This window comes from Zootermopsis nevadensis, unplaced genomic scaffold (assembly GCF_977971745.1).
Source record: "Zootermopsis nevadensis isolate Lab colony 2312 unplaced genomic scaffold, Znev_1.0 Znev_ptg000061l, whole genome shotgun sequence".
Taxonomy (NCBI): Eukaryota; Metazoa; Arthropoda; class Insecta; order Blattodea; family Termopsidae; genus Zootermopsis; species Zootermopsis nevadensis.
The window spans coordinates 13562288-13581742 of record NW_028259192.1 but is presented as its reverse complement, the minus strand read 5'-3'; the positions used below and the strand labels follow the sequence as shown (position 1 = coordinate 13581742).

The 19455-nt window shown below is 38.5% G+C and overlaps 2 protein-coding genes across 5 annotated transcripts in view; both read right to left on the bottom strand.

Annotated features, from left to right (window-relative positions):
* LOC110831223 (uncharacterized) overlaps positions 1-7884 on the bottom strand; it is a 59115-nt gene extending 51231 nt beyond the window's left edge. Inside the window, exon 1 of one of the 2 annotated variants that reach the window (XM_022066980.2) lies at positions 7592-7884. Coding sequence is in view for 1 of the 2 variants with exons in the window: in XM_022066979.2 (XP_021922671.1) it covers positions 7592-7599 (8 nt within the window). In the remaining variant the exon portion in view is untranslated. The remainder of the gene's footprint in view (positions 1-7591) is intronic. The other variant, XM_022066979.2, reaches the window with a different exon arrangement.
* A 1472-nt stretch (positions 7885-9356) lies between these two features.
* Positions 9357-19455, bottom strand: part of LOC110831222 (uncharacterized) — a 49907-nt gene continuing 39808 nt past the window's right edge. For all 3 annotated transcript variants that reach the window (XM_087340387.1, XM_087340385.1, XM_087340386.1), the window contains exons 2-3: positions 13949-14245; positions 9357-13345 (exon numbers count right to left, since the gene is read on the bottom strand). In XM_087340387.1, coding sequence (XP_087196513.1) covers positions 11165-13345; positions 13949-14245 — 2478 coding nt within the window. In that variant the 3' untranslated portion in view covers positions 9357-11164. The remainder of the gene's footprint in view (positions 13346-13948; positions 14246-19455) is intronic.

The window sequence follows — 19455 nt, the reverse complement described above, 5'->3', positions numbered from 1 at the left end:
AATTAAAGTTAAATTAATATTAAATAGGATCAGAGCTGAACTATTCATATGAGCAAAGGAACTGATTTGTATACATCACATAAACGTAAAACATAAATTACAAGGAAGTCTAATTAGCGATGCTCATTTTGGGCATTTACAGCAAAACTCATGAACTCTTGTTATTTAGGAAGCGATGAGATAGGTTTGAACTTTGAAATATAAAGTAAGTTATGAAGCCATAAGACCAGACCACTCCAATGTAACAGAGAAATCCCAGCGGATTTTAAAGGTCACTGATAATCTTTCTCGGTGATACTGCAAAGCTGCGCGTATTCAGATGTACAGAAAGACTTTCTTCAATATTATGTTCTAAATGAGTTACATGTCTCAAATTTACCTGAAGCAAGGAAAGTAACTGAGGGTATTTGAGAACAAAGTGCTAAAAAGAACATGATCGTAAATATGTACTCAGTGGAGTACACTAAAATTTCGAAGATGTTCCTTGTATCAAATCACAGGCGATATCAGTAGGGCAACCAGCGGGATAACTGCAACAATGGTATCAGAAGCAACAATGATGTCCAAGGTCACTGTGAAACATCGCGATTTGTACTATCCGTCAAATATTAAGGTGGTCACACCAAGGGGTTAAACTTTCAGCACGAAAAGGACGATGATAAATTGAAACAAAATATTTGTCTGAAAATCTAAACCGGTCAACCAATAGATCAATGTGTAGATAAGAAGATAATATTAAAATGGATCATAAATAAACAGTGTGAAGGTGTCGATAGTATAGGATCCAGAGACGAGATTTAGAATACGGTAAGAAGTTTTTGGGTTCTGTAAAACGGGGCAATTTATTGAACAGATTAGCAACTACCAGCTCCTCAATATGGGCTCTGCTCCGTAAGTTGGTTAATCTTGCTTTACCTGATGGGAATATTGATTTCCGCTTGAAAGGAGTGGTTAAAATCGCCTCTATTTATTTTTAACTCAACCTTGTCCAGAGGCCGAATATGAAACCACAATTACGAGAGATTAAAATAATTAGAGGTAGTTTGAATAATGACAAAGATTAGTGCAGGCCTGTCAGCATTCCACTTCTTCGGGTAACATATAAGTTGACCAGAATATTAAAATAAGAACATTGGGCTAAAAGTTCCATGCAAATAAGGTCGGTGTAGTTATCATCGGCGACGTCCAGCGTGGCTGGTGTCTGTCAAAACTCAGACTCAACATCAAGCGCTGCTTGCCGAATGAAAGACACGTAAACAGAAAATAAAACTTGGGAATTGTAAGTTGCTGAAAACTAAATTATTACATCAATTTCATAAAGCAGAATCCGTCTCAAGAATCTAACAGTCACTGAATCGGCCAAGAAATTTCTCGCCTCTTATGAACCCCTAAGGTTAGTGATCTGCTTAAAAAAACAATAGCCCTCATTCAGATCCAGTCTAATCCAGCCCAAATCCTTAAAACCTGACGCTTCAATATTAAGTTGTCTAATTGTCGTTTAAGTGGTCTTTTAACACTCAGTTTTTCAACCAAAATTTTTCGAGCATTTCTTATCTCTCTCGTGAGTGTTGCAGGGGGTTAAACACAACATAAACAACGTTTCAACGAAATCTACATGCACACATTTACTGTGGGCCGTCCACTCTTCACTACCTACCTACCCACCTGTGTTAGTTTTGTAAAATAAAAATATGCATATTAAATAATTGCCACACTGAGGTATAAATCTTCAGGTAAACATTTTCGACCATGTAAATGTTTAACAAAACCTGAGCGAATCATTTATGTTTTCGGAACAAGAAGGTGAAATGGTCAGAAATATAAACTCTGCATTCAACCAATATTCCATTAAGGTCATCAAATCAGGGCGTGGGGCGAGATTAATCGCATACTAAATTTTAGTTGGAAAACCTGAAAGGACAAGGGGCATTTTATGCTATCCCAACCCCGTACGACGGCTGGCTGGCCATAGCTTGGATGATAACAAAGCTCGAAGATATTGCGACAAACTACAATTTAATAGGCCTACCATTTGAAGGGGTGAACTAGACTAGAAATTTTCACTTCCGAAGTCAACAGTGCTCAAGTAAAAGAGGGAATTTGTGTGAGAACTAGAACCACTTCTGTGAATAGTCTAGAGTGGTTCTCTCGTAGGGCCTTCGTTCACATTCGTACCTACTCGTTCGGCCGCTCGCTTCCTCCCACACCCCACCTGCTCCATTGTCTCAAGCTTCGGTTATCCTCGCATTCGACAGCTTTCTCACTCTACTGTTTCCTGTCATTACAAAGCGAATTGCTGGATACGCAGTAAGTAGTCCTACTGACCAGTGATGTCTCCTGAACCAACTGCAACGTTCGCAATGTAAAATACCACGCAAGATATTGCAGGTATTAGCTTATCTATGGTTAATGAGCAGTATTAACGTTGATAATTCCGTCTTCAATGAAAGGCAGGAACAACTACATAGGTTATATAACACCGACTAACAGAAAAGTTACGAAATGGAAGGGCTTTTGAAGCAGTAGTGATCTATTTAAATGCTATCTGAAGAAAAATGTCAATAAGGAAAGTCGGTATCCGACCTGAGAATCGAACCCACGATTTCCTGAATACGTGACACGTGTGCTACCTACTAGATTGCTACGTCTGGCACTAAGCCAGTTTGTACTCTTTTCGGAAAAAGTTTAAATATAATGTGAGATTCAATACGAATAACCATCAGTCGACATATTAATTAAGCAAAATGTAAAAAATGAATGAAAACCAAAAGATTAAAATTTTAGACTTTAGAGAGCAATGTGTTTTTGTCTATTCTTTATATCTTGACTTAAAAACACCGACTAAACACCACGAAGCACAGTCCCCGAGAAGATGAAAATGCTCAGCTAGTCAATAAGAAATTACCAGCATTTTAAGGAAACGCGAAGATCCATAAACGCCCAACTTTAACCTATCTTGATCCAGATGCAGCCAGTCACAACCTCACACCTATTTCTTTAGAATAAATTTTAATACTGTCATTTACGCATGTGTGCCCCCTTCGTGTTTGTGGATAAAAGTTTGTACTTATTTCTTATCTCCCCCTTACGTGCTACAAATTTGTTACGGTATGGAGGGGGATAAGGTACCTTCTCTTCCAACACCACCACCAACATAACAGCTAACAACCATTTTCAATTTCTGCTTCCAAGTTGTCGTTATGGGGTCGCTGGGACGGTGGGTTCGAATCCCACTCAAGCCATGGAAGTTTTTCTGTGTCGTGCTGTCCTGTGTACAGGTAGAGGCCTTGCAACGGGCCGATCCCTCGTCCAAGGAGTCCTACCGAATGTCTATAGATCGAGCCAACGAAAAGTTGGGACCCGCAGTGCTCAGGCACTTGAAGAACGGGTCGTTCCCAGTATCCCCAGTTATCGTTATCGTTACGCTTCAACTAATTACTAAAATATATCAAATGTGAATAATAATGCGATATTAACAACAACAAAAACTCGATTTCTAATTTGCAATCTCCTTCTTCAGAAACTTCTGAACAGGAAATACATGAGACAATCATTTGCCGGTATGAATTTTACTAAATGTTTCTTTCAACACATTTTAGTCATCACAGTTTAATAGGTACACCAAATTCAACGGTAGTGTTGTACAGAGTGGGACAGCGCCCATACATCATTTTTAATGATACACTAGTCGGAAGCAGATTATTCAAATTTATTCAAAGTAATGTTAATTGAAAGACAAGCGGTTGCCATTGTTAAGGAACAAAAACAACGTTACTTCTTAAAAAACATACCTGCCAGATGGCGTCTATCAACATCGATGCAATGATGTGCTGAATTCAAAACACTTTCCATTACGCGCAGTAACATAACCGGTGACGTGGCATTAATTTCTTTCACCGGACACGTTACTGTACATAATGTATTATGAATCGTCCTGATGGACGACATCTGACGGGTATTTTTAAGAAGTTGTGATATTCCTCAATAACGGCAAACACTTGCCTTTCGATTCACATTGATACGAAGAAACATGAATAAACCGTGGCCGATCAGAGTATCTTTAAAAAAGATGAACAAACGTTGACCTAATCTGTACGATGCTTTTGCTGAAGTAAAGAAACTAATTTAAGCACAAAATTAAAGCTATTCAGCTACACGTCATTCTTAACCTTGCCGCTAAATAGGGGTGAGTCGGCGTCTCGCCCCGCCCGCGCTTTACCCCCGGGAAAGGACCCCGGTACCCACTGGACAGGAGGTTGGGTGAGCCCTAGAGCTGGTCTGGAAGCACGAAGTACACGCATACAAGCTGATACAACCTGCTGCTATACTGTATCTGACAAACGCAGAATATCTTGAGAGTTTAAGTTTCACAGAGGACAAAATGTGGATTGCGGTCTTCTGGGGTGTGACGCCATGTATTATTATTATTTATTATTGACTGCAAATGGGTTTATACCCGGTGGCAGTGTCCTACAATAACATACAAAACAATGAGACAGAACAGAACAATGAGATACATCAACACAATGAGACAGAACAAAACAATAAACAAAAGGACACAACAAAAACAATAAGACACAATAAACAATGAGATACATCAACACAGAGACAGACAAAACAATAAACAAAAGGACACAACAAAAACAATATGACACCCAAACAATGGGATACATCAACACAATGAGACACAACAAAACAATAAACAAAGGACACAACAAAAACAATAAGACACAATAAACAATGAGATACATCAACACAGAGACAGAACAAAACAATAAACAAAAGGACACAACAAAAACAATATGACACACAAACAATGGGATACATCAACACAATGAGACACAACAAAACAATAAACAAAGGACACAACAAAAACCATAAGACACAACATACAATGAGATACATCAACACAGAGACAGAACAAAACAATAAAAAAGGACACAACAAAAACAACACATCCCACTCAAAATCAACCAACTCATAAATTACAAAACCATCCAACCTCAAGTACTTAACTTAAAAAAAAGAACTTAATACCACCTAGACATAAGACAATAACTGTAATGTATTACAAACGTCATGAACTGATGCACTCACACAACAATACAATGAGACACAACAATACAACATACCACACTCAAAATAAAACATCTGACACAATAAAAAAACACACATCCACTAATTAATCACAATACTTAAGAGTGGAATATAAAGTCCGCTCTCAGTACATGAAAATTTTATCCCAAAGAACTACAGCCCTTCATCACTTGGAGACTAAGACACTTCACTTCACTTATCACCATTTATTCCCAACTTAATAACCCTTAGCTTGTAACTACTTTTCTGACCCTCTTTCTAAAGGTGCCTAATTTACAGGGGAAAGACTCTAGCACGCCTGGAGGTAATTGGTTCCAGCTTCTTATGGTCCTATTTACAAAGGAATATTTGCCTACATCCGTTCTTTGTTTCCTAGTCCTAATTTTCCGAGTATGATCGTCCCTGCCCAGGTAGCATGGCTTTAATAATCTATCCTCTATCATTTTCCAAGCCCGGCCCCCCGTGTATGCTTTGAAAAGGGCGCACATTCGGGCTATCAATCTACGCTGTGCCAATGTTTCCCAACCAGATTCGTTCGTGAAATTAGCAAATTTAGCCGCTCTCTTCTGCACCCGATTTAGTGCTCTTACCTGTCCTTCCCTGTAAGGGTCCCAACACACAGCTCCATATTCAAGTATCGGTCTCACTAGCGACGTATAAGCTAAACGTTTCGTATTGTTATTTCCCTTTTTTAGTATATGCATTACGAAATGGAGAGCCTTCCATGCTTTAATTAGTGTATAATTCACATGATCTGCCCAGCTCAGATCACTGCGAATAAGTATTCCTAAGTACTTAAAGCTATTTGCCTCTGGAATTAATTGATCCCCAAAAAAGTAACTCAGCTTATCCTTCACCCTAGCTCTATTGAAGCTGACTGCTTTACTTTTACCTGGATTTATCTTCATTTCATTTTCTACCGCCCATTCCCATAATCTATTCATATCTGTCTGTAACTTATCAATGTCACTACTATCCATTATTTTCCTGTATACTATACAATCATCAGCGAAAAGCCGTATATTTGAATCAATGTTTTTCCAAATATCATTAACATAAGCTAGGAATAGCAAGGGACCTAATACGCTCCCTTGCGGCACCCCTGACTCCCTTGCGGCACCCCTGACTCCCTTGCGGCACCCCTGTAGTCTAGAAGATAGAATTTCAGAGGTAAAAGTACCCTGAAGATGGAGGCGATACGTTTCTCCGAAACGCGTATAACTACCTGCGGAACTAATCCGTGGAAACGCAGAAGACCCCAAACTACACCTTGTAAGCAGTTGATCATTACGTCAAAATGAACACTGATGATCCCTAGTAATTTCGTATGTGTACGGAATTAATACTGGCGAAAAATGTTGGATGCAATTTTGATTACGTTCCGAAACGTGATACAACTTAAACTGTTAAATCAGAAACGCACATTTAAGAAAACAATATATATTTGCAGACACTACAATAAACGTTACTGTTTTATTACACGGCTAGAATAGAATAATTATATTACTGAAAGTAGAACAATTAAGTAAACAGCAGTACAAGTAGATGAAATAACAAAAGAGGAACACATTCTCACTGCTATCACCGTCTGCATTCAGACTTGTATTTTAATAGGTTCTTCTTTGCTTGTGCAAAAATGCGACCTCGGAATTCTTCCATGGGAGATTTGAGCAGTAAAGGAACATTTTTAGAGGCAATGAGAAAGGTCACCGGAACAGCCCAACGCGAAGGGACTGAGCACTAACTGTGAAACTGTGATGTACCGCAATTCGACTAAATTTACAATTTATCTTTAGTTTCTACATCATAGAAGATGCACCGAGCTTAGATTGGATCTAAATTGCTGTATAATTACAGCCCGTTTCTAATATACATCGACAAAAATGCAACGGTTGGAACATTTCATTTGACGGGGGGAGAGTAAAATAATTTTCCATACGAAAACTGCAACTTATAACTCAGGCGAAGATTAAAAGTTCTGTCTTAAGAAGAAGTGCAGGCAGGATATGTTCAGAGAGGAAACAATTAGGTCAAGGTTTGCAGTGAACATCCCTATTAATATAATTTTCAAACACATTTCCGAAATCTTGGTCGTTTCCTGATATAATATGAAACACAGCTCAAACTGACAGAAAAATTCCGTGGAGTGGAAAGTATTTTGTCAAAATGTCAAATAACGGCAATATTAATGAGTCCACTTGTTTATATGCCTGTATTTGCAATAAACTAAACAATGATGCGGTACAGAGTCCCTCAAAAAAACACAAGAAAATCGAAATGCATCACCATTGTTCTTTGCTATATTTATACATCAGAAAGGCAGTTCGTTATTTCATGAGAAGAATTATTTTCACTCAACAAACGAGGATCATTTTTCGGCCTGCTCTCCTGTCTCTCCCTTTCGACGGTCCCATATGACCATATAAGGAGTTAAACAACATTTCACTTGCACTAGGTACCGTTGTTCTAATTGCTGAACTATTTTGTACGTTACCTTGTCATCTTTGTAGTTGATTGTATGAGCGTCGTTTATGCTGAAGAAACTAAGACGTTGCTCCAGGATATCCGTCTATCAGTTCTGTCATCAGCCCATCTGTTTCTGCCACTCAACAAACACTTTTTGAATGAATTAATTAAAGTAAATCAAGAAATTACTATTATTAACATTCCGTTGTTATTATTTGCTAAAAAAATCACATGCCACTTGATCTGCTAGAACTCGCGAACTTTTTGGTCGGATACTAACACGACTCACCTGAGCACAGAACCCGCATGCACCTGACTGGATTTCAGCATGGGTTTACCGTGAAATAACTGTTTTCAGAGGACATTGCGCCTGTTGCAAACGGTGTAATAAGTATTCAAGCGCTATCTGGGAACGAGAGCCGTTACTACAACATATCCGCCGGCCTCTTCTAAATTGACGGTCGGAAATGTGGAGACGAGAGACCTAAGGTTCGACTGAGGCAAAGTGTGAGATCAAAAGCGATTTGCAAATTTCTGCAATTTCTAAACACATTGCTTGTTTCACCTCAGTTTTTATGCAAGGCTCTTGGACGTGGTAATTCTCTAATGGTTACTTATCAATGTAATTAGCTTGGAAACAAAAGCATACCATGTATACTCAAGTAAACCCACACTTTCATTGAAATGGTGAATTACATTGTTTAGAAATATTTATAGCCGAAGAGACATCATGCTTACAGAAAAATTATCATAATACTGTAAGTTTTCAGCTCGCATTATTAATGTGTGTACAGAGATCATATTATCAAATGTATCAAGAATGTGTCTGGACACTTTCCTTTCCCTTATCCATTGCATCTTGCAACCTATTTCAAGTAAAGCATGAAGTTGACATCTGTTTGTATGCTTAGACAATATGGTAATGCTTCACTCTTACATATAACTAAACTTAAGAATGAAAACTGTTAATGATATTCCAAAATAAAATTTAAAAAATATTCGTATTCTGCCAGAGCATATCTGTTTCTCGGAACAGTTGTACCTGACAGAAAGAAGTCAAGGGCTGATCTGGGAGTTTCAAACCAAATCCCCTCAAATCTTGTGTCACACAGAACTTCTAAAAATTTGGCCCTGCAGATCTTTGCATGACATTCTGTAAGGATTAAAGAAATTAAGTCAGAACACCAGATCATTTTCAGTGAAATGAAACCAATGAAAGGCAAATTGAATTAACCAATAAATCCATCCACTCTGAATGACTTATTTATAACATAAACAGTAAAATGCAGGGTTCTAGTCCAAATATTCCAGTGATATTAAATAAGAGAAACACAGAGGAAAGCATAAGAAGCAACTGTGTTGTCAAGTGTCATTGTTAATTATATACATTCTATGCCCATGTAAATGTAAGGTTATTAATATATTATTACTGCAACTGTGTGAATAAGTATATTATTTTATATGTATTGTATTGAGAAGTGTATAATTACTCTTTTCTTTTCTTGTAGAGTACGCATGTTTCGTATTACACTGTGAAGCTTTCTCTAATTGGAGTCCATGCCTGTTGGAGGCAAATAAATGTGTGAGATGCAGAAAGCAAATAATATAATGAATTTCTTTTCTTCCTTTATCTTAATATTTAGCATTAGTTTATTTTAAATATATCCTATGAATATGATTATATGAAGTGTCATTAAAATTTGGCAGGTGGTTGAAGCCAAGCAGCATAAAAAATATTCTAAGCAATAAAAGCCCAACGGTTTTAAAAACCAAAAGTATAAATGAAATAAAACTTGTGAACATTATCAAGACTTTATTTTACACCAACATCTGAAAGACACTTTAACCAACCTGACAACTTACAATTACAATACCATACATGGTTTCAGGAAACAATCTTATTCACAACCAACAACAGGAAAGCAACTTTACAGAAATAAAACATTTATAACATCTATGTAATGCAACAAACATGCTGTTCAACATGAAATGCATAATTCCATTAAAATGGTGCAAATGTACTACGCAGTATCATGAACAAATAGAAACTTTTTTGTGTGGAGTATGTGGCAACAGTTTATGTGTTAGATTCAAAGAGGTTACTTATTGGCGGTTTTAGCTTATTTCATTTCCAATATTTCACAGTCTGTTCATTTCTGCATGAGGCCAAAATAACATACAGAACTTAATTGAATTTCCCTACTATCTGAAAACTGTTTTAGTTTAAAAAATACTGAACAAATATTTTGAGATGTTTTACCAAATGTCAACTGCAAATTGTAATCTGATCATTAACATAAAAAACAGAACTTTAATTAATAAGGGAATGAAAACTATGACGTTCTGATTTACGAGATAGTGGTTTCCACAAGATGATATGCATGTCAGAAGACAGGTAAATGATAAATTGTCTTTGTATTAAAATTATAGTTATTTGTAAATTAAACTTTTCTGATAAATGATAAATACTCAAAACAAAACAGATTAGTTGTTCATATGAATTTCAGTAGTGTCATGTATTAAAATGTCAGTTTTATCCATATATTGATTTGTATATGTTTAAATAATCACAGTTTTATCATTCAAGGCTCCATCCCATTTCTGCTCACATCATTCAGTTTTCCAAATATTTTTGTAACTTTAAATGGCTAATATATTTGCGGTGTCAACTGTATTTTCACTCCATTTCAACTTCCGAAACAGTCAGACTGATTTTCAAAAACATTTACATTTTCAGTGTTGGGCAATATCAAGTAACACTCTCTCTTTCAATGGCGTTAAATACTGAAATTTAAAGAAAAGTATTACCAATTCACTAGTTTCGCACTACAGCACAAAATAAGATTTGACTATATATGAAACATTACAGGCAACCCACTAAAAGTCAAAACATCTTAGGAAGAAGTAAAATACTAATTATGAATATGATTATATGTGACAAATGTACAACATTCTAATTCTGACATAATATTATTTCTCTTTATAGCAGCTGGTAAATACATGTTTCAACTAACAGAAAAATGGAACCACTATCACAGCCACTGGCAGAACAATGTCGTTTACACCAATGGTGACAAGAAAAGAAGAAATTAATTTCATTCAAGTTAGAAATTATCTGGTCCCATACTGAAGTGATGAATACTGTTTGAATTTGCTTTGATGTAACAGAAAAATTAAATACTTTCTAATTACTGTTTATGTGCATATTAAAGTTTGAAATATGGACAGGCCTTGTCGTTTCCATAAGCTCAAGAAATATGGAGTTTTAATTGTGGTGTTTCAGTTAAAGCATTTGATTGTGGCAGTGTCAAGCATTCAAGAAAACTTAATGGAGACAGCAACACACAGTTCAGTTGCCACTGCCTTTCCTAACCTTCAAGGCATTTTTGTGATATAATCTTCAAATGTATGTTTTTAAACAATGAAAAGAGTGTAAAGAGGTACTTTCTCCTGTGAGTGTTAGTTTCTGCGCTGATTTGCAATATTTCAAATTACAGTCTCTGAGGTAATTAATGCCCATAACACTAAATTTGATTATACTCTAAGATTTTTTTAAAGGTTCACAGCAAGTTTTCCCTTCAGCAGTTAATACAGATACCACTCAGAGGAAAGGCTCAATCCAGTACTTGACAACTGGCCCACCACTCCTCCCATTCACTGCTGCTGCTTTCAATACTCTGTTGCGATGTTTCACATCTTTTGGTTTGCGAACATTTTTGTGATTACTGTACATGCGACTGGGAGTAATAATGGATTTCTGACTGAGACCTGTTGCTTCCAGGAAATGTTCATAATTGGCACCACTATTGCCATTTTGAAGCACAGCAGCCCTGGTCTCAGCACCGTCTCCTGCTGGTCGTCCTTCGTCCTCCACACTCCCAACACTGTCCATGTCCACATCTTCCAATTTGAATTCTTCAAAGTTGCTCCTCAGCGCATTGTTTCCGTCTTCCTCTTCCTCATAATCTTCTTCCTGAGGTGACTCTCTTCCCATTCCAGTACCTAAGTCTTCAAACCGCCGAACCATCTGCGAAACACGAGGCAGTACCAAAGCTCCCTCAGGTTCGCCTTTAGTCAGCTCACTGATGATACTGTTTCCTGAAGAACCTGTGATCAGTGACGAGACAGACGACCCAACACGAATCTTGCCACAGTGATTGTTGTTACTTATAGAAGGTGACGTCTCTATGTTATTTTTCAACAGTGAAGTGTGTTTGTGAACCACTCTCTCCTTGTGTCGCCTACGTTCATGGTCATGGCAATTAGATGTATGACCGTCTAACTGTTTATTACTTTTTACAGTGGTAACTGACCCTCCGCCTCTCACTTGGTGCTTCAAGGTATTTGAATGATTCTGAAAGTCTGATATATTTAAATTGTCAAGCTTTTCTTCAAAACTTGGAGAAGTGATACAGAAATTGTTGTTCTTCTCCTGTTGATGGTCATGACTCAAATCTTGATTCAAAGCAAGCTTCAGACTTCCATTGCTCAGGATCTGTCGCTGACGTGGTTTCTCAGCGTAGTGAATGGTTGATGGAATTCGGGCATCACGATTCAGAATGGGTTTTGCACTGTTCTCAATTAAATTTCCACATTCAGGAATGTCGCGTTGGTTTTGGTTTACATCCTGGGATTGGTCTGGTTCATATTTTGAGGATATTTTCTGATCTTGACTTGTTGAGCTTAGATTAGTGTTGTTTTGAAGGTGATTCTGATTCGGTTGAGCATTATTCATAGTTTTCTTACACAACCCTTTAGCCCCAAGTTGTGGTGGCTTTGGAGGCAGAGCTGGGGGAACTTGGCTTCTACCTACTGCAAACTCCGTTTTTTCCTGTGGTGGACAAGGTGGCACATTAGATGTGTCCTTTTTATCTAATTCTTCAAATTCTAAATTCCTAACAAGTGTCAATCGTTGTGAAGCCATCAACAGGCACGCTTTCTCTTCAAGCAGTTGAGCTTTAGCTGGTGGAGATGGTGTTTTATCTTTTAGAGGCAACTTCAGAGTCTCTTTGTTATTTTGAATGCAGTTCTGTATATCAGGGCTGCCATGTTTATCACCATGGTAATTTGACTGATTCTCAACTAATTGGCTTCCTGCCTCTTCCTCTCCCTCCTCTGCACAGCTTTCCTCATCCTGTTCTTCTTTAATGCTATGACAGTGGTAGCTGAAAATTCCTGTTCCCTTACAGTCAGGTTTGCGTACACTTTCCTGTTGATATCTTGTGGTTTCCATTTCCTCTTGGTCATGAAGAAGAATCTGACTGACGCATTCCAAGACGGGATTGTGCTGATAATCTTTGTACAAGTCTCTAGCATCTAATTCATCTTCATGACAGCCATTCTCCATACTATCTTCAAGTTCCTGTGACTCCGAAAGGGTTGATTCTTTGAATTCATGTCTTTCACCTTCAAAATTCATTGATGTCTGATTCATATTATACTCCTGACTAATGAATTTGTCTCTATTTGCCATTTCCCTGCGCCTGGATAAAGGCCTATAAGACCCATGGTTATTCAATCTGTTATGACTATTCTTCTTAAATTTAACAAAAGCTGTAGTCTGTGATGTTTTAAATTTATTGTCACCAACAGAAACACACTGTAAAGGCTTCTCCTCATCTGAGGTGGCACAGTCATCTTGGTTTTCCTGTATCTTCCTCGTGTGTGTCTCAAAGAGACACACCCCTGATTCCTCTCCAGTTAAACTACGCCCTGAGACCTCCTGTGATTCTCTTTCAGTGTTCTCCTGGTTTCCCTCTGCAGTGATGTTTTTCCTCTTCATCTGAAACAGAAAAACCAATATTTACAAATTATTGACAGAACTGAACATGTACACTTCTTATCTTCATAGCAGAGTTTTCTTCATATGAAACTTTTCTGTTGTGAAATGTAATGGAGTTTATATCTGTCCCCAAATATTCATATTAATATGAAGTCTATATAATATTAAACAAGAAGTTCAGAGAAGAATTTAAGATGCCTACTTACCTTTGCATTCTACAATAAATTAAAAGCACAACATTCCAGGATTTATGCTCAGTAACGTCAGTGTCACTCAAATGTTACGAGTTCTAACAGCTGACAATTGGTATTATTGTGGTCAGGAATTAAAATTTATAATGAGGCCTTAGTGGCATGTTTATATAAAGTTTCATGAACATCTACTAATTGCTTCAAGAGTTATTAGGAAGGACAGCAACTATATGATACCTTACAAAACAAAGAAAGTGTGCTAAATGTCTTTAGCCAATAACATTCTTGCACATTTGGCATCTGACCATAGAAACATAATGACAAAAATACAAGTACCTAATTAATACATAAGATTTCAAATTATATCTTTATTACCCATTTAATAACAAATATGCGATAGTGAATGACGCACCTTACAGAGTCGCGCAATCTCCAGTTGCTGGACGCGGATGACGTCGTCCCTGTCAGAAAGTTGCTGACGAATGTGGCGTTGTTCCCGCCGCAACCGTGCTTCCAGCACGAGGAGCGCCCTCAACACGCACCCGAGCTGTTGGTCCCGTAACTCCCTTCCGGCACGCACTTCTGCCTCCTTCTCCTGCAGCTTTGTGGTGAACGCGGCCACCAACTGCCGGCAGCGCACCGTCTGCAGACGCAGCGCCGTCCGTGTCTCCTCCAGCTCTCGGCGGAGTGCTCTCACCTCGCACTCCATCTGCAAACGAAAATCATACATCAAACCGTGCAGTTCTGTTACGAATCGTTTGAGTTTGGATGCGCCTCTGTTCATGGTTTGGTGCGGTGTAAGCCAACCAGGTCATCTGGTTCTTCTTTTACTAGAGTCGCAATTTGACCATCCCTCGATTCGGCGGTCATCGTTATCCACAAAACAACACTGGGGAAGTCGAGTATTTGTTGCCTTTTTATTTGTGAGCACGATCAAACTGCCACAATATGGCTGACTGACTGTTGCAAGGAAGCGGCTGCACTTTTCAACAACTGGGGTTCAAATGAAGAGCTACCAACAGCACTTCATTTTTTCGACCGTGCTGGGGCTTGCTACGTCACACGCAGGCGACATAACTTTCGTGGCAGGCGTCCCTCACTGATGGAAACTTCTCTTAGTGGCCTGTGATGAGACTGAATAACACATTTCATAATTTGTCTGTTTCTGTAGTCCTTCCATTGTCCAAACGTTGTCTTCCATTTTGGAGTTCTTTGTGATTTCAGAAAAAAACTTGTTATTGCAAAGGTAAAAAAAATGGCTCGTCAGTAGTGACCGGGCTACGAGTTGGACAGCTGGGGTTCGATTCGCGACAAGGTAAGATTTCTATCTTCGCCACATCAACATCAGCTCTGGTACGCATCCAACCTTCTATCCAATTGGTGCCTGCGATCTATCCAAGGGGGTAAAGTGGCCGGAACATGAAACTAACCACTAAATCTTGTGCTGAAGTTAAGAATACCTTCACTCCCCCATACATTTACATGGCGTGGTGCTTAGTTAAGACCAGGGACAAATTTACTTTTACCATGGATTTCCACAAAGGATTCCTCTACTGTGCCGTAATACCAGTTATACTGTACGTAATGTGTTTATAACGCGTGACCTACAAGTGGAGCACAGAGGTTCATTACCGTGCTAACAAAATCCCGACACTGGTCACTATTCTGAGTCAGATTAATCCAATATAGGAACTCCCAAACCGATTTTTCCATTATAATGTACTTTATTTCATGCGCTTCGTAAAGAGAACTTAAAAATGTAAGGTCGACTACAAGGTAAATATCAGGAAATATAATACTATGGAAACGATATGATAATATTGATAGTAACAGCAATAACAACATAATTCTTTTTAGTAGAAACCAAAGTTCATCCCACGCTGTTTGCCCTTCCTTTGTCTCTCAGCATGAAGAGCTGTTTGTATTATTTGTTTCTCGACATGAAGTGGAAACACGACACTTGTACAAACCGGTGTTTATTCACCCTAATTGTCGTAATGGACAACATGAATAAGAGGTCACTCACATAACAACTAAAGTTAAATGCCACTGACGCATACTATACAAAAACAGCGTGGAGCAAACAAGCAAAACTTTAAGTACTAGAGAACATGAAAACACATGCTTCCACAACCAACCCGTGAAGCATAGTCCTTCTAGAGAAGCTGATGGTCACTCAGCTAATATACACACTTCCCGTCTCTGATTGACGTGTTTACAAAAGCCCGCCACTGATCTACATCCGGAGCCAGTTGAATCCAGTCCATACCCTCACACTATTCACCCTCCCAACAACAACTGTGTTACATAAATTTGGTGTCTTCTTTCATATTTTCCATCTAAACTTTTGTACGCAATCATTATATCCCCATGCGTGCTGCATGTCGTGTCCATCTCATCCTCCTTGGTTTCACCAACCTGACAATAGACCTATTTGGTGAACAACACATATTATTTTAACATCACTTATCGACAAATTTTACATAATGACTTTCATGTGTTAACAATTTTAAATACGACAGTGGATATTTGAGGTTATGTCTGAACGATTTAACGTGTCAGAATATGTGATATTGAAAATTACGCAAAGAAATGGATTACTAAATTACATAAATATTAATTTATCGACACGGTTCTTGTAAGTCTCTCCATGTCCACTTAATTCCATGAGTAGTCTGCTTTAAGTTCTTGTCAGAACTTCTCATCGAAATATTGATAAAATACGTCGATTATGACAGCTGTATAATCAGCAACACGGAGTTACATTTCTGAGCTAAATTTTGTCCGGATAGAGCAAGTCTAATGGTCCACATTACTAGTCTCAACCCATTTAAAATTCCATTACAATTATCCCCCTAAGTTAGGGTCGCTTTCAGTACATATCAAATTACGACTGGGGGAAGTGAAGTGTAACCAGCTGGCTCGTCTGCTGCAGAAGCGACGTGAAGTGCCGTGGAACAGCGTTTGAATTATTAAATCCTGGGGACAATACATTTCAGGATACAATTCTATAGCAGATGTAACAGGCTTGGATAACTGACGATTGTAAAGAAATTCCACAACAGTAACGTGTGATGATAACAAAGGTTTCATGGATCGTAAGATATTTAACGATGCAGTGCCAATTGGTGCAGTTATTTAGCACTGAATGGTTTGAAAGGATGATCACGTTCGATAACTCGGAAATATAAAGATACTTAACTCGAAACTATTAGGAGTTTGTGCTTGTTTCAAGGAACGTCTCGGCAGTCATCTCCACATGGAGAAGGAATAAAACCTATCAGGATTCGGGCCAGATACTTTAGATACACAGACATATTTGACAGCAACGCCAAGGCAGAACACCAAGTGTTTCAGAACACGCAAATAGATAGATGTAGGCGGGGCATGAGAGAAATGGGACGGAATGCAAGGAGGTTGGAATAAATCGTCACGATTCTCACAAATAATCTGGCGTGCGTTATCAGACATGATTTCCCTGCAAGGAGCGTGCATGTCAAGAATTTTATTTTAATATTTACAATAGCAGAGAAGTCAGCAAACTGGGCATTACTCTGAAATCTCCTCGTACATAAAATAACACTGTTCAACTCTTAATATGAATACACGAATACACTTAGTTTCCCATCTGATGGCGATAATTAATGGGTTGTTGGAGCAAGGCATGAAAACATGTTACAGACGTAATTACAATTGTGTAAAGGATATTTTTTTACGTTAAAAAGACAAACATGGCAACGATGCAAAATTTTAATTGTAGCAGGTAAATTTAACGTAGCCGGACTGTAAATTGTACACAGAAATGGATCTCTATAGGTTATATTAATTATATATTAACTACATAATTTACATTCATCATTGTACTAATTTGTAGTCCCCACTCTATCTAATCTACCCATACACACAAGCTATCGAAAGAAAGCAGGCTTCGAAACTTACGCAGAACTTGTTCTAATACATTGATGAATGAAACAATGAAATGTCCTCCAACAGTACAGATTCACACTCCAGTCTCTTCAATCTGTAGGTCGCGTAACTTGTTTCTATGACAACCAACAAAAAATACCTAGACACGCTAAGACAGTACTTTACTCTAGAGATAAAGGAAGTCATCAGCTATTCAACAGACGCTTATACGTAGAAGCGTGCACTGCTTTCTGAAAACTCTGATACCAGGTTGAGGTTATCCGAGGCCGGACAGTGCCCTATCGATGGTCACTGCTCTTATATCTCGCATACCGATTACCATGTAGGCTGCCAAATGATGTTTATGAGTCGTTCCCAAGACAACGTCCTTGGAAGGCCATGGCTTCAACTGCCTATTACTGTCTTAATCGTGGGCTGTAGGTCTACACGTTTTCTTATGAACTAGAAATGTATCCAGCAGTAGGCCGATTGCATTTAATATCGCAGTTCTTGCGGATTCGTCTGTTTACGTCTACCTCGCATCTGCGAGCTGTTTGTCTACTCTTATGTCATAACACTGGTGACTCAGTCAGTATATTCTTCTCAGGCCAATTCTGAACGTCCTTGGGAAGATCTTGGAGTCTACTTTCCTTCGAATGCTTAAATATATATCGTGAAATTATAATTAATTAATTAATAATTATGCAATTTGGTGATCCATTTCCGTGTAAACTATATAGAGACTATTTCATGCTACGTTTATGATGCATCTCCAGTGATTTATCATTTACCATCATCAAAACCGTAAGCTGAATGCAGGACTTGCGCCGTGTAGTCTGGTAGAAGTTTACTAACATTTTAGAAGTCCTTGCTTCCTCCATCATCAGGGCTCAGTACACTGGTGATTGGGGCACCAAGGATATACAACCCAGCAGACAGCCATCTTCGTACTCAGCGCCGTGAAAACCTCAAATCCTTTTCGGATCTTTAGCCATTGTCACACCCACTGCACAAGCACTATTGGCAGTTAATGAAAAAGAACGAAAGAGATGGTTATCTGTTGTCGTGGCATGTCGTTCACGTATACAAAACTGACCTAATACCATTATGGTAAAATTACCTCTGGATGTTGTAGAAATATATACGTTTCGGAGGCTGACATTGCCTCTGTCTTCAGGTAGATGGAAAATATATTTAACTCGCCTCGCAAAGTAGGTGCAATCCCTATCTAAAGATAGAGACAGACAGTTTCCGAAACGTCGTCTATATTTATCCAGACAGTGAACAATAACCAAAATTCTCCCATAAAGTTACCTAAGTGCATGAAGTAGAATGCCTACGTTATAACGAAAGGCTTGTAATTTACACATCACGACCTGCATATCTTAGTCGTACTTCAACGACCTTCCTGCCAGTAGTTCACGTCTTGTGAAGGCCGAAGTGCTTCCCGCACCGAGAGACGTGTGGTTGGTTACGCTAAGCTCCACTGCCTCTAGTGGCGTTCATCACGTTATGGCTGCAGACATGATTCAAACGCGTTCCAACAAAGAGTTCTGACCAAATTAGTGTTTTCAAAGCTTGTTTTGCCCTAACAAATATTTTAGACTCAAAGAATACGTTTTCGACGTACACTTGCATGGGGCGAGAAGATTGTCTAATGAAAGAGGCCGCTGAGATTCAGCAACCTCACAGTGGCTCAACATAAAAACAGGAATTTACTTTATGATTAACATTCACATGACATGCAGAACCGCTTCGTATTCGAATTAAGCAATATTCTCGTTGGTCTAGTGATAGAACGTTATCGTCACTCAAAGATTCTTCCAGGATAAAGAAAATAGAGTGTGGGTCCAATGTGGAATAGACGACCGTGCAACTCCACTGGCTATTCTCCTGGAGGGCAATCACACGGCGGGGAAGAACGCGCTTCGAAATGTATACATGCATAAGTTATCTTAAATATAAAATCGCTTTCTTCCCCCTTTCCTCTTGTTGTGACTTTATAAACTGCAA